This window comes from Physcomitrium patens, chromosome 1 (genome assembly GCF_059467195.1).
Source record: "Physcomitrium patens ecotype Gransden chromosome 1, ASM5946719v1, whole genome shotgun sequence".
NCBI lineage: Eukaryota > Viridiplantae > Streptophyta > Bryopsida > Funariales > Funariaceae > Physcomitrium > Physcomitrium patens.
The window spans coordinates 5,448,001-5,464,332 of record NC_143410.1 but is presented as its reverse complement, the minus strand read 5'-3'; the positions used below and the strand labels follow the sequence as shown (position 1 = coordinate 5,464,332).

The 16,332-nt window shown below is 35.8% G+C and overlaps 2 protein-coding genes across 2 annotated transcripts; both read left to right on the top strand.

The window, feature by feature from the left end:
- The first annotated feature begins 1,929 nt into the window (after positions 1–1,929).
- LOC112283473 (large ribosomal subunit protein uL18) lies at positions 1,930–4,337 on the top strand. The gene is made up of 9 exons (XM_024522165.3): positions 1,930–1,994; positions 2,117–2,186; positions 2,365–2,456; positions 2,706–2,832; positions 2,951–3,030; positions 3,270–3,386; positions 3,529–3,663; positions 3,826–3,995; positions 4,092–4,337. Exons 1-9 carry the CDS (start codon positions 1,992–1,994, stop codon positions 4,177–4,179), a joined length of 882 nt encoding a protein of 293 aa, XP_024377933.1. The 5' UTR covers positions 1,930–1,991; the 3' UTR covers positions 4,180–4,337.
- A 1,777-nt stretch (positions 4,338–6,114) lies between these two features.
- Positions 6,115–8,461, top strand: LOC112280636 (allene oxide synthase CYP74A2). The gene has a single exon (XM_024516329.3). It carries the CDS (start codon positions 6,713–6,715, stop codon positions 8,159–8,161), a length of 1,449 nt encoding a protein of 482 aa, XP_024372097.1. The 5' UTR covers positions 6,115–6,712; the 3' UTR covers positions 8,162–8,461.
- The last annotated feature ends 7,871 nt before the right edge of the window (positions 8,462–16,332 follow it).

The window sequence follows — 16,332 nt, the reverse complement described above, 5'->3', positions numbered from 1 at the left end:
TTACATTGGTATTAAAGATTTATTTCTGTTTTAAGAATCTGTTTTCCTCCACCACCTCTTTGTCATTGTACCCTCAAGCAATAAATATTTTATTGATGAAATTATCTGTAGAAACTTGGGTCTCTTAGAAAATCTCAATGAAATAATAATTACAGTAAGGTATTCGTTTTTATTCATTCAGCCACCATTCTAGATTGAGTATTTTGTCATTTGTTGTATTAGCATTTTCTTAAAGGCTAGCATTTACCATCAGTTTGATCGAATATGGAAACATAGATGCATATCTGTTTCCACAGAACTGATCAATATCAATTGTAGTGGTAAACTTAATTTTATCATTTGATATTATAGAAGTAAACATCTTCACCACCGTTACTGGATACTGAAACTGTAAAATTGTATATTGATAAATTAACATGAATATCATCAACTTGAGCTTATTGAAATTTGAATAAATAATTACATAAAAAGCCTGTAAGAATGTAACAGTACAAAGTTACAGCTGCTAATACCATTCACTCAATGTAGTGATATCTAATTTACATCAAAAATTGATTAAATGTCACATGTGTATATGATTTATTGACTTCTACAATGAGCTAATTCGTATTATGTCGATTATGTTTATGTTATAAATATTATTATTATTCATTTTTGATTTTTATTTACAGATAAGTGTGATGTTTGAAATACCTAAATTGAGTATTAGAGCAAATTCAACTAGTACAATTGAAAAAACTTACATAATATGTTATTAATTTTTCAAAATACAAGTATGCACCATTTTAAATCAGGTGATTGTGATATGCATCAATAAACAATGGCAATTAAGAAGCATTAATATTCATGGCATTGTTTTTGTCTCCTTGTGTATAAAGAATTGACATTTCAGATTGAATTTATAGTTGTATTAACACAACTGAAACCAAATACTTATTTCATTTTCAAATTTATTCAAATGGTAAGATAAAACACAAACAATCATAATTCAATATAGAAAAAATTTAAAGAATTTTTATTTGTAAACCCCCAAGAATTAAAAAATAATATCCATAAATATGCAGCATATCTTTATACTTAAATTATATGTTTTTGATGTAGTTTAGAAATTACAAGTTTTGTTTTGTATTTTTATAAAGGTTGTATCAATGTTTCAAAAAGATATAATTGAATCTTTAATTTTATCAAAAAACCATAACAAACCAAAAATCCCATGTTGAATTTTCCTTATTTTGTGTCTTCATCAAGTTTTGACAAAGTGTATTAAAAAAAACCACTTGTTTTTCCAAAGTGTATTAAGTGGTTTTTTCCTCTAGAATTTTTAATTATTTCTTATGTAGAATACTAACTCAAACATTAACATCAATAAGTAAATAAGTATATGTATGTATGTATATATACATATATATATAAATAAATAATATAATACACCTATGCTTTTACTTAATAAACCCACCCTTGATGAAGAATATAGTAATCATGATGAATATGGTTGATTTTTATTGTTGTAGATCCAATAGTGGAGAAATAAATCTAGAGGTCATTTATTTATTTTCATGATGAGTGAGTCAATTTTGTAAAAAATTAGGTCTATTTTAACATTCCCCTATGAATATCAATAAATATACATATAATAATAATAATAATAATAATGCACTTCCTTGTATTATCACAGCTTCTGAGAAAGCGGGTCTTATGTTCCAAAACATGCAGGCATGTTCGACGAACGAGTTCTACCACAGAGCCCCATGTATTCATCCATTTGACGTATTTCATCCACTGCGTTCCCCTGGAGCATTGAGAACATCCGAAGCCGGCGAGAACACCGGACGGGAACATAAATTAGGGTTTGGGATCGGACGGCCCAGAGAAGCCGTGCGGGTGACTCTAATTGTTGCAGTGGACACAGAGGCCTTCTCTTTGCAGCGCCTTCCTGCAGGTGCCCCTCCCCGCATCGCTGCCACTGCCGGATAGAGCTCGCGTAGCCAGCCATGGTTTGGCCCTCTCCCCCTCCCCTTTCCTTTCACTTCGCTTCGATTCACTTATTCCATGTAGTTGACTGTTGAATTCTCTTCATTTTGGTGTCTCATTCGCTGTGTTTCGTTTCAATTTCCAGGCGTTTATCAAACCTAACAAGACCAAGGCCTACTTCAAAAGGTTTCAGGTCAAGTACAAACGCCGTAGAGGTGAGTGGGTTTGGTTTGTGTTTGGGCATGGATTGTTTTGAGTGACTTGTTTGTTTTTATCTTTAGAGTGTTTGGAATTCAATTTTGGTTGGAATGGTGGTGTGTTTAGATTAGGGTTTCTGGCTCTGGGTTGTTGCGTTTTTCGGAGGAGCTGAGGGTGATGTGGTTGTTGATGCAGCCGGTAAAACCGATTACCGTGCGAGGATTCGTTTGACTACCCAGGATAAGAACAAGTACAACACCCCGAAGTACCGTTATGTCGTGCGATTTGTATCCTTTCATACTACAATTCTGGCTGCGTGATGGTCTGGGTTTAGTGATGGCTGTGCCCGCCTCGTCGTTTTGGATTAGGGTTCGGTGTGCTGACCTAGTTTAGGTCTTGGTTTATTGCTGCTGTTACTGGATGACGTGGAATCAATTTACCTTGGACGATCACATGTTCGCCGGGTATATGTCATCATTTTATTCTTCTACAAGATTTGCAGTGTGTCATCAGATGACCTTGACCTAATCTTCTAGACCAACAAAGACATTGTTGCGCAAATCACCTATGCGACGCTCGCTGGAGACATCGTCCTCACCTCTGCCTATGCCCACGAGCTCCCTCGATATGGTTTGAAGGGCGGTCTCACCAACTATGCTGCTGGTACATTCTCAACCTATCAACGCAATATGAAATCGTCTCCTTTTCCTTCTGTCTTCACAATACCTTTTATAGTGGTCACCTGGCTAGGAGATCTTGACGTCAACTGTTCTGTATGCAGCATATTGCACTGGTCTTCTTTTGGCTCGTCGGCATTTGAAGAACTTCGAGTTGGATCAGGAGTATGTTGGGAACGAGACGGTTCGTGTGTAGTCTTTCTGCTTGACCTCGTTCTGACCATTGTATCAGCAATTACTATTTTTGATTTTGTATCTACGTTTGTGTACAATTTGTATACTGTATGTATTTGACCTAAGGAATGTCAGGGAAATATTTGAATCTGCTCGTCTCTTGAATATCGTCATTATTTTACTCCGCTCCACATGATCTGTTCTTCAAACGCAGTTAAATCTGAGAGATTTATGTTTGCTCGAATGCAGGCAACCGGAGAGGACTACAATGTTGAGGAAGGTGAGGGAAAAAGGCCATTCAGGGCTCTATTGGATGTCGGCCTTGTGAGGACTACCACCGGAAACAGGGTTTTCGGAGCTCTGAAAGTAAGTATTCTGGATGACTCTCTACGGAGGTTACTGCCACTCCTGTCATTCCGTTTCACTTTCACCAATACTAGTAAGGAAATAGATTCCGAGTGACAGCCGAGCTTAACCCTAGACGTCACCTATCATCCTGCTTTTCCAGGGTGCGTTGGATGGAGGTTTAGATGTTCCTCACAGCGAGAAGCGCTTCGCCGGCTACAGCAAGGAAGACAAGTCCTTGAATGCCGAGATTCACCGGAAGTACATTTTGGGTGGTCATGTTGCCGACTACATGAGGGTAATTACATGAACAATGATTTAAGTTCGTTCTTCTAAATATTTTCAGCGCTTCCGATCAATACGAGAGGTCCCATCTCTCATGTCTGTTCCCAGCTTCCTTTGCAACGTATTGGTGGTATTTTGCATGCTTCTTAATGGTGTGCATTGTGTCTGTACGCAGCTTTTGAAGGAAGATGAACCTGAAAAGTATCAATCCCACTTCAGTGGATTTATTAAGGAAGGAATCGAGGCTGATGATCTTGCGGACATGTACTCCAAAGTGCACGCAGCCATCCGTGCAGACCCTACTTCACAGAAGACTGCGAAGAAGGCTCCTGCTGAAAAGAGGAAGTGAGTTCCCCTACATTTTACTATATAACGAGATTCTACTACTGCTCATTGTAGATTTTGTGTTTACTCATCGACCCGTTTGTTTTTGTTGAACAGGTGGAAGATTCAGAAGCTCACATATGAGGAACGCCAGGCTGCTTTGGTAAAACGCCTCAATGCCATCAATGGTGATGGAGACGAGTAGATTAGCCAGTATGAAGCTTGTCAATGTACTTCTGGGCCAAGTGTGCCCAATCGAGCATGGCTTGTAGAAAGGAGTTGGGCTATTGTGGCTCGCATGACCTGTTTTGTTAGTATGCATTTGGCATTAAGAATTCATATTTGGTCGTGTCCTTACTTAAACATCTCTGTTGTCACCCTGGAATGTCTCAAGTTTTGGAATATTTCGAGACATCATTTTGGTTTGATATTGCTGGACCTGCCTTTCGAAACATCTAGCTCTGGTATCAATGTATGGAATTTGTGCATTTGTCCGTACAGTTGATCACATTCATTACACAATGCATGCATGTCGAAGGTACACGATAAGTATGTGAGTATATAGTAGGTGGCACAGACAAGGTTCTAGTGCTTGCTTTGATGGACCCTTATGTTATTATTCGGTGAAGAAGCACTCAAGCTTATTCACTGGTTGATTTTTAAATGCCAGACTTGGTTTGACTGCTATCACATATCGGGAGCCAGGGTCGGTCCTAAACATATTCCAACCAGTTAGTATTTGTTGTCCATTTGAAAAAGACTTTGATCCTTTGGAGCCGGGAATGCGGTTCGGAATCCATAGTTATTCAAACTTACGTGAATCATGTTCGTTGAGGTTCTAGCTCATCCGCGGGGCACACTTGAGCATTGGCTCCAGATTCAACCGTGGAATGGCAGATACCACCCTTTTAGACCGTTCGATACAAACCTGTGAGGAACGGAAACTATTCTTCCATGAAGTACTTCAGGTACGGTAAACAATGATGACCACCAATGTCGAAAAGGGGAGCGAAGATAGCAACCCCGCCTGTTGACACCAGCATAGGTGGATGTCGAGGAAATTTAGACTGAAATTGCAGTATTTATCCAGGTACATCTGAAGCATGCTGTGACTTTATTTCGTAAGCATATCAATGTCACGGGTTGTTGAGATCAGATAACTCTGGGCTGCATGTGTTGACCCTCCATTGCTGATCTGACGATGATATGAACCAGACATTGGCTGAAACTTGGAACACCTTTTGTCCGTCCTGATTTAGGCCTAAAGAGCGAACCAGGCAAATATTTTCGAGATTCTTTGGCCTGAGGCGCAATGCCTGTTCACCTTTTTCACAGTATACAAACGTGTTTTTATAAAAACTCGAAAAGTACAGTCTAGTACCCGTGAGATCATTAGAATAGAGTTTCCGTCAAGGTTTTAATATTTTAGAGCCAAGTTCGAAACAAGACTGCGAAGCCAGTAGATTGCAAAGTCTACCACCGCCCTATAACTGAGAGAATGTTAAAGTAAGAAAACGTGCTGAGGATGCTGTCTGACCTTTATTACCTGTTTCACAATCCAGTTAGCCGTTTCTAACGTAAATATACATCGAGAACTTCTTTACTTACTGCTTTCTCGAAATTGGAGCATCAGCGTGGACACAGCAAATTTGCATTAAATATCAGACCTTCAGAAAATCTGTGGAGAGCATTGTCCCTCTGTGGAGAGCATTGTTACTCAAGAGAAGCATCTTTTGCGTGCAAGTCACTGAGGGAGAGAAAGCAGAACTGCACTCAGAAATCACGGCGGATCATACATTCCCAAGGTTCATGCGGTTCTTGCAGCACTTAAGCTCGAGCCATTCAGTACTACAACGTTGTGAACGGAACCGATTAATTTAATGATTTTGCGATTGAAGAGTGGAATCTTTTTGATAATGAGACCAACTGCTGCTAACTGGGTCCTCAGACACTAATAAATATTATTATTTTCAGACCATTAAGAATTGTGCCACTACTTTAACTCAAGGATGATGCAAATGCTGACGACTGCATTCGGGAATTTTGATACACGTTTGATTCCTCAACTCTCATCAACTGTGGTTTTTTTCGAGGGTCAGCAGATTAACGAGGTGGACTTCACGATCCAAGAATGTGGTTGAAGGTTGGTTGCTTGAGCTTGGGATTCAGCTTTGGAAAGTGCAACCTAACCAGACGGAGAGATGAGAATTTGCGAGTAAATTCTACACGATCGTGAAACGGCCAACTACCCAGCCAGCCATATAGCATCCGGCCGCTGGGTCCCACTTACGGGAGCTGTTGGAATCGAACAACACATTCAACTCAACAACAATGAGCCAAGGTATCGATCAAAGTGTGCAGTTGATTGTGACTGTGTTGAGTCCAGCACATGCCACGCAAGAAAAATTGTTCATCAGAACACCGCCGTAGCTCACCAGGAACGTGGTAGTGCGAATTGACGCCCGGAGTTGACCGGGAGGGCCTCTCATGCGGCTTTCGAGGAAGCATAAAATGCCAAATGTGTTGTGCATGGATCGATATCAGATATCACCTGGGTGGGTTGTTGCGGATGTTTGCCACAGTCCTAACTCCGATACAGTAAAAGACCGAACGCTCAGTTTGCCGAGGCTGAACATTTCGTCCACTGATTGTGTAGCCGCCGGAGCATTCACCGCTTGGTCGTTCAGGTACAAGCCCTTTCAAGGTGAGTTGGGGTTTGCCAAAACGTTAGTATTGTGATGGTTCCTCAACCTGCATGTATGGCAGTTCCAGTTTCTAATCTGCCGCTGCGAGCAATTCCGGGCGGTTATGGAATCTCTTACTTGGGAGCCATCAAGGATCGGCTTGATTACTTCTGGATCCAGGGAGAGGAGGAATTTTATCGCAGCCGTGTGGAGAAGTACAACAGCACGGTGTTCCGCGTGAGCATGCCCCCAGGGCCCCCAATTGCGAAGGATGCGAGAGTCATCTGTGTTTTAGATCAGAAGAGCTTCCCGATTCTATTCGACGTGAACAAATGCGAGAAGAGAGACCTCTTCTTGGGGACTTACATGCCAGATTTGAGTTACACAAGCGGTCACCGAGTTCTCTCGTACCTGGATCCCTCGGAGGTGCGTCACGAGAAACTGAAGCAATGGTGCTTCGACCTGATCGCGAGGAACGGGCGCAAGTTTTTACCTGAGTTTCACACGGCAATGGAAGAGTCTTTTGCAGTGTGGGAAGAGGCTATGGAAAAAGGGGAGAATGCCAATTTGTCGGAGGAAGTGCAGCAATTTGCATTCAATTTTCTAGTCCGGGCTGTGCTTCACCACGATCCCGTGGCACCCGGCGAAGCGAGCTTGGGGAAGAATGGCGGCCCGTATGCGTCTGCCTGGCATGGGCCGCAGCTCGCGCCCATAGCAGGCCAGACGGGCCTCCCACACGCTGTGGAAGAGCTGCTGCACACCATCCGTCTACCATCGTCCGTGGTCAAGGAGCAGTACGACGCCTTATACAATTTCTTTAAAACATACGGCGGGGAAGAGCTCGACAGGGCCGTGGCCTTGGGGATCAAGCGCGACGATGCCATAGCAAATTTGCTCTTCCTCCTCGGCTTCAACGCATACGGTGGGTTCAACTTCTTCTTCCCGCAACTCACCGGCCATATTGCGCAATGCGGCCCTGAGCTGATGCACGAGCTCCACGAAGAGGTGGTGGCTGCCGTCCAAGCCACCGAGGGGAAAGTTACTCCCAAGTCCCTTGAAAACATGCCATTGTTGTCGTCTGTCGTTTACGAAGGGTTCCGGATGAAGCCTCCCGTGCCTTACCAGTACGCCAGAGCCAAAACCGACTTCCTCATCGAGAGTCACGAGAATTCCTTCGAAGTGAAGAAGGGGGAGATGTTGTATGGTTTCCAACCCTACGTGATGCACGATCCCAATGTTTTCGAGAACCCTGACAAGTTTCTTCCGAGACGATTCATGGGCCCCGAGGGCGAAGCGCTCCTGGGCAATGTGTTTTGGTCTAACGGGCGAGAGACAGATGACCCGACTGTACACGACAAACAGTGCGCTGGAAAGGATTTGGCGGTCACCATCTCTAGAGCTTATGTAGCGGAGATGTTCTTGAGATACAAGGAATTCACGCTGGAGGTGCAAGGGTCAGGAGTCCAAACAACGCTCCTTTTCTCCGCTCTTCAGAAAGCTTGAAGGATTGGAGCAAGTGCCATAAGGTAGAAGTGGATCCTGAACCAAGTTAGAGTCCATCGGCATATGCATGACCTACTTTCCCTGGGTAGACATGCCTTTACTTCGCTGTGGACTCCTCTACACAACCCTGCTTGGGCAACGCAACGCAACGCAACGCAAGATAGATGTAAGCAATTAGAGGTGGCTACAGCTCTTGAGATGCTCTTTTGTGCTAACAGAGACCTGAAGATGGACTTTTTAGAACTGTATTTTGGTTTGTGAATTTTGAATTTGATGGTAAAATCATTGTTGTTTTCCGCATGTCGAGTCTTTTGACCGTTTTTCCACTGATTCTCTCCCACGTCGAGTCTTTTTTTTTTTTTTTTTTTTTTTTTTTTTTCACAGTAATGAGTTCGAGTTAGTCCTGGGGATGCAAACTAGTTAGCCTTGTGAACCACGTCTCTAGTGTACAAGAAAATGTCTTTTTTCTCGGCAGTGGAAATTTCATTTTTTCATCGAATGATGGCCTTTGGTGTCGCAATCGAAGCATCAGCACATGAAAGTTAGATCGGAATCAGGTTCAGATCGGCGCTGAACTCTAGAAGAGATTCTTATAAGTTGGTTCGAGAACTAAATAAAACTCTCACGTACAATAATTTATATCCTAAAGCATCGTACCCTATCTCGGGAGAGGCCATCATGCAATCAGATTGTGCATAATATGCACATGTTTCTTATCGTGAAATTCAAGTGAAGTAGTACGTCGCAAGCATACGATTGCAAAGCAGTTCCTCACTAATTGCCCGCTTCACTCGGTCAAGGAAATTGCCGTTAGAGGAATCTCCTTCCCAGGTTCCTACCTACTCAGGCAAACGATGATGACATTGGACCTCCCATCACAAGCCGAAATTTCAGAGGAGAAGTACCTGAAAAAATTGGGGACCTGGCAAACTGAAAGCATGTTCACAATTAAGGTTTAGCAAGTTCATACATAGGTTCTGCGACTAGAGTCTAGTGGACACCTAGGTGTGCAAGCGTGGTTCTGAATCCAACCAGGTCCACTTTATTTTAGCAAACTTTCATATTTCCTGCATGAGCACAGTCTAAGCCATGATTCGATTTGAGCTAATCGTTTTTTGATTCTAACTTCGCTGCAAGGATGGTGTTACAAACAGACAATTTCAATCAAAAGAGCAGCAAGAGCAATCGTGGGCAGCTGTATCCCATTCCTCACGCCTTCGAGTGTTACTGTCAGAGACAACGAGCAACGATTTGGATTCCGATATGGAATAAAACTGTCTGTACTCAATTGCTCGTTCAATCATGTGATCGGAATCTTATGCACATTGCGCTCCACTGGTCAAAGTCACTGATTAAATTCCCACAGCATCCCCAACATCATCCAGAAAGTCAAACAGCCCCTACCAGATGCGAAGAATTAACCCAGCCCGTAGGGTGCAGAAGCTCCGGCGGATCGTTTGAAGAGGGTCGTTTTACCCTCGGGGCACCGAAGTAGTCAATGAGGTGAAACCGAGACGGGCCAATTTGGAATTCAAAACTATATCCAACACCGCATCTGCAGTGCTCATGATAACAGCCTAGAATCTCTGGACAATTAACCCAAATCCCAATATAGAATACATTCACAAGTCCCGATGTGCCGCATAATACGCGGATTAGATCCCCTCGTGTCTGGTGCATGGTGATAGAGGAACACACCCACTTGCAGCAGCAGCAGAAACAGCTGCATGTCTCTGAAGAAGAATGACGCACGGCTTACACATTGAATGCGTCACTGCCGATCCAATGCATTCCGAAGTTCGACGAAAACTCACCAGAACTTGGAACTGCATCGAAGGCCTGAAAATGCACATTAACCGAATGACGCGATAGTGAAAAATACACCAAGAAATCCGCTCACTCAGTGAGTTCTATACAGAAAACGACAGATGTCGGAGCATCGGGGTTACAATAAGGGTTACAATTAGGATTTCAATTAGGGTTGAGATTAAGGTTACAATTGGGGTTGCAATTACAGTTAAGATTAAGGTTACAATTAGGATTTGAATTAGTGTCGAGATTAAGGTTGCAATTAGGGTTTTAATTAGGGTAGTAATTAGAGTTAAGATTAAGGTTACAATTAGGGTTTTCAGTGGATGGGATTACATCGTCAAAATTGACATTGCTGGTCCACCGTCAAGAGGTTCCCAACTAAATAATTTTAGACCACATTTTGCATTTTAGTCTTTAAAATGTTTAATCACTTTAAAATTTATTGCAATTAGAACAACACGAGTTACTTAATAATCAGGTTGATACAGTAAACTTAATATTGGTGTAAATTATTTAAGTATGTGTATTGACTTACTTGAATGTGGTTGAGAACGCTTTTACTATCAACAGTATATGTAATTATCAAGCTGTTGTAACTGAATTAACTACAACAATGAGTTGTGATTAATTAATCTAATCACTAGCTTGCCAAACAAAACCAGAGCATGATGTTAATATTTTAAGTTAGTGTTGACTAATCAAAACATTGAGCTGAATTATTGCACTCTGCAGCATTAGAATGCATTGAAGCAAAAGCAATGATATGTAAACCATTTGTGAGTATTTAATATAAAACTTTCAAAGCACCAAAGTCAATGGCATCAAACTCTATCACTGAAAATGGCTCTGATCACATGATTGTGTGATGAAATGACTAATTATTGGTCTTATTTCGATTTTTAAAACTTATTTTACATTTAGACAAAAGAATACCCTTCAAAGCAAGTTTTCAGTTGCAAGATTCAGTCCTATTAACTTGCAGTGGTAAAATTTAAAACTCATTCATGAATTTATCAATTTAAATGTTGAAGTTGATTGTAGCCAGATTTTACTTGAAATTTCCAAGATTTAGATTGATTTAGATTGATTTCAATGTCATCAATATGATGACAAAAGTTGTAGTAATTGATTTGATTAATACAACACCCACTACAAAAATAACTTAATTATAAATTAGAAACACGAGTCTTTTAACTAGTAGGTTAAATTCCTTCCATATTTTAAATAATTTATTCTAGATATATATAGTAGTTCTAAATCCAAGTTAGAAGATAAAATTTTGATATCTAGATTTTCTACTAACAATGAATATATTATATGTTTTTATTTTTTTCTAAAAATAATCAAATTAAAAATAAACTTAGAATTTATACATGTATAAATAAATAATATACAATTTTATTTTAAAAATACATATTATTTTAATATATAAATTCAAAAATCACGTAGTCATGTGAATATTAGTAGGTGTTTTTGAATTCTAAAAAAATTATATTTATCAATATTGTTTTGAAATTATTTTACTATCTAATGATAAAAACATCAAATTCTAGCTCAATTTCATTGTATATATATATATATACACAAATAAAGCTTGGTGCAATTCATATAATAATCAACATAAGTTTCAATTTTTAGCCAAAAATAAAATTGATATATATATATATATATATATATATATATATATACATATATAAATGGTGCATTACTATGTTTATAACTATTAATTAATATCAAGTAAGATGATTTAGTTAATTTATTAAAAAATATAAAATATAATAATAGATATAATAAAAATAATAATTATTATTTAGCTTGAATAATCTTGAACTATTGAGTCAAGTAATTGATTTTGTTACCAAATACCATCATATGTATTGGATACTAGTACTATTGAACATTTTAAGTAGAAAATATATTTTTTAAAAACTTCAAGATAGCTTTCTATATATAAATTTAATGTATACATTTTTCCTAGATATGCTATATGGCTATGCAAACTTCTCTTATAAGTTTCTTACCTTTAAGAAGTCCCTACAGAACCATCCTACAACTTAGATCCTTAGTCCATAAGCCTTGTAGTCTTTAGAAAATTTCAACATGTGTTTTTTTATTATCTAGTAATATTGAGACACAATTAAGACCTTACTCATTCTTTTTTTAGAGTAGAATTTGTGTTCCAATCTTAATTGGAGACTCTCTAGTTCTTTCTACTTCTTAATAGTTATTCTAGTATATACTCTAGTTGATTATCTATAATTCTTTTTGAACTTCTTTCTTCTTTTTTAGATTTATATGAATATATTGTGTTTTCAAAAGTTTTTTTAGATTCATACTCTTGATAGTTTGTAAAAACTTACATGTGCAATATCATATCTTAATATTTCATTAATAAAAAATAAACTACCTCTACTTCTTGATAACATCAAAGTCTTTTAGCATTTGTAGATTAACTTCATCTTATTTTTGATATTGTTGTTGTAATATTTCATTTTTTTATCCTTCAATCTTTTATTTTTTCAAAGATCCTCTAATTATTATAGTTATGATATAAATAATAAAAATAAAGAATATCATTCTATAATTGCAATAAGAAATGAAAGAATTAACTCTTGCTATTCATCTACTTTGTTTACCACCTCAACTAACATTAATTACACATGTTGAAGATAAAACAAAGATTGTAAGAGTTTCTTTAATAATTGTATTAATTCAATTTGGTTATAGAAATGCAATTACATTTGGTAAATAACAAAGAGTGGCATATTTGGAGAAGTTTGATGAAATTAGATTCATGTTTTAGAAATTTATCATTCTGGTTATTTTGGTTATTAAGCTCCAATGACTAAGTTATCTAACCAAAGAAGTTAAAGTAATATTAATTGGAATATTTTATGATAGACAAGCTTTTACAAATTGGCATCAATTTATGATAGATAAGATCAAATATTCAAAATCCTAGAGGCATTTCTAGCTAAGTTTAGAGCCATGCATAGAGAATGTAATATAGATGGTACAACAATCAACAAAAAATAGATTTTATAATAAAAAATTTGAATGTATCTACATATGCATCAAAATTACAACAACTATCAATTAGAATTAAGTAGAATGATTTTTGTGCTTCTTTGTTAAATTTTGTATAAGTTACAACATAATTGGAAAAAAACAAAGTTTATCTTGTATAATATTTAAGAATTGAGTCAAAATGTTGATATTATTGTGGAATTTTATAAATTTTAAAAGATATTAATATTACTTTAATAAATAGAAGTAAATTAAAATAAATAGAAATAAATATCAAATACTTATATAAGTAATTATTTTTTGGAAAAAAAAACATAAAAGTAGCTTCATAGTTGTAAATCATGCAACTATTAAAAAACTACTACATGTAAAATTATACTTCTTTTATTTGGTGTAATATCTTTATTAAAACTTTAATAAAATAAAAGGTTTTTAAAACTAATCTAAAAGTTGTAAGGCACTTCTTTGAAATATTTGTTTCTTTTAAAATTTTAATAAAGAATTTTTAATGGCATATTGATAATAACTTTTAAGTCTATTTTTTTATTATATATTCTTAATATTTTGACTCATAATAGTATTCTATAGTATAAGAGAGATAAGGTTCTTATTCTATTTCCATAGATACTTTAAATATGTGCTAATTAGCCCAAGTACTTATTTTTGTCGTGTAATAATATAACTATATGGTAAAAAATAAAAATATAGATGTTATTAAAGAAATTGACTAATTTGAAGGAAGAGACATTTCAAAGTATTTAAGATGTTATGTACAAAAAATAGAATTAAATCAAGTTTTCAAAAAGTAGATGATTGAACTATTTGGACTTGCCACAATACTAAAGATAAGAGAATATCAAGGACATAAATATTGAAGAAAGAAATCCTCAACATATTCTTATGTCATTCAAAAAGACAAGGAAATAATTCAAATATAATAATTTATTGAATTAGAATGGCTATTGCCAAAGACAAGAAGACTAGAAAGTCTTGAAATAAGAATAAAGATTAGAAAGGCATTGACAAGAGTGAAGAAGGCTTCACTCTTGCTTCCATATATACATTCTAACTAGAATCTACATGACAATATGCTATAAGACCTCTAACATGTGTTGACTTTATTAGACACATGTCTTAACTTGCAAGGCAAGTTATCTATATGCAATCCAGATAGTTAACTTGTTCTACAAACTATTAACACTTGGTATACGTGGCTAACTTAATGACCAAGTTTTTATCCTATCAATTAATTACAAATACATGTAAAGTCAAAGCAACATCTATGAAGCTTTTAAGAAGCTTTTTTAAAAGATATTATAAAAATAATTTACTTTTATCTACTTCTATCTAATCATATAGATAATTATTAGAATAAATACGTATGTTTATGATAAGGAACATGTTATATCAATTATGAAGCATTATAGGAGTTCATAGAAGATATTTTCACATGCATTAAAAGGAAAATATTTCTTGGAAGACAGCTATTGTATTATGAAGAAATTATTTTTAAAATGAATTAAGCGGCCCAATAAGAATTTATAAGTAAAAGAGCTATTAAGAAAGTTTGAAAGGAAATATTCTTGATTATCAAAGAAATAAAAATTAATATTAGAACTAATTAAGATTAAATTATTTCTTCAAGTTGCTAATAGAAAATTATAAAAAAATTGGAATTTCTTCTTGAAGATAAAAAAGAAGATGAAGGATTGATAATAAAGTAGAAAAATGTTGAAGATATTTTGGATGTACTTGCATAATAAGAAAAGAAGAAAAATAGGATTAATATTCGTAGAGTAGTACAAGCATCTAAAATTCAAGTGCATACAATACAATTGAAAATGCTTATTATTCAATCTCTAGTGCATATATTAAAAAAATAAGATGTAGGAGTTGAAGAGATTATACATGGGATGTGAGATTTTTTAAATCAAATTAACAAGACTTGAAGAAAAGACTTCTACAAATAATTTGAAGGCTATTTTTAAATAAAAGTATATACAAAGATGCATTTGATGTGACAATGCTTCTCATACAAGGAAGGATTATAATGAATTTAATGACATGGTTCAACTAAGAGTTGTTTTTAAAAAAAATAGAAAATTAGCATCAAAAGATATAAGGGACCTCTTTCAAATCAATTCTGATAAGAGAGGTATAAGAGTATTGATTTAAGATTATTTAATAACACATGTAGTAGTAATAAAAGTACAACTTATGATACTAGGATAGATGATAACTTTGATGGAAGTATAGAAATAAGTCGATTTTGGACTTTTTCCATTTGTATGATGCAAAAAAAAAAAGAGATGCCTTAAAAAGTATTATTAAAAATTACAACTATAATACGTAATATAATAAGTTGGCAAGATCTTGTAGAAGCTTTTTTAGTTCATGCATATATTATTAAGAGCCAACATAAAGCCTTAATGGAAGAAAAGAAAAGAAGAAATTTTGATGATACAAAAGAAAGAAATTCTTTTAAGAAATAAACTTGAAGATACAATACTTATGAGATAGCTTCACAAGAATTGTCTACAAAAGATATTTTAATAATATGTCAAGGATATGAATCTTGAAAAAAGAAATCTTTAATATTATCTTATGTCATTAAAAAAAATTAAAAATTCATTCAAAGATAATATGCTATTAAACTAGAATAACTATTACCAAAGACAAGAAGATTAAAAAGTCTTGAAAGAAGACTAAAGAATAAAAAGGCATTGACAAGAGTGAAGAAGGCCTCACTTTTGCCTCCATATATATTCTTTACTAAGAGCTACATGGCGATGCTTTATAAGATCTCTAAAATGTGTTGACTTTGCAAGACACGTACTTTAACTTACAAGATAAGTTTTTTATATGTATGCCACATAGTTAACTTGTTTTGTAAGCTATCAATATGTGGTTAATTTTTTGACTAAGTTTCCATCCTACCAATCAACTATAAATACATGTAAAGTCAAAGTAGTATCTATGAAGCTTCAAGGAAGTTTTTTTAAAAAATATTATAAAATAAATTTATTTTTATTTATTTCTACTTAATCACATAGATAAATATTAGAATCAATATGTATGTTTGTAACATTACTCCACTTTTTAGGAATGAGTTTGATGAGGAGTGGTCTTCATATATTTAAGAAATCTAAGATGTCACAAATTGTATTTGCCACATACTTAGATCTTTGTTTTCTTCAAAGATGGTTGATAGGTCTTTTCAGCCATCGATAATATCCTATACCAAGATAAGGAGACTACTTTGTTATTTGATCATTTTTGAAGCCTTTGTAACTTCCTTCAAATAAAACATTTGAAACATTGTCATGAGTTGT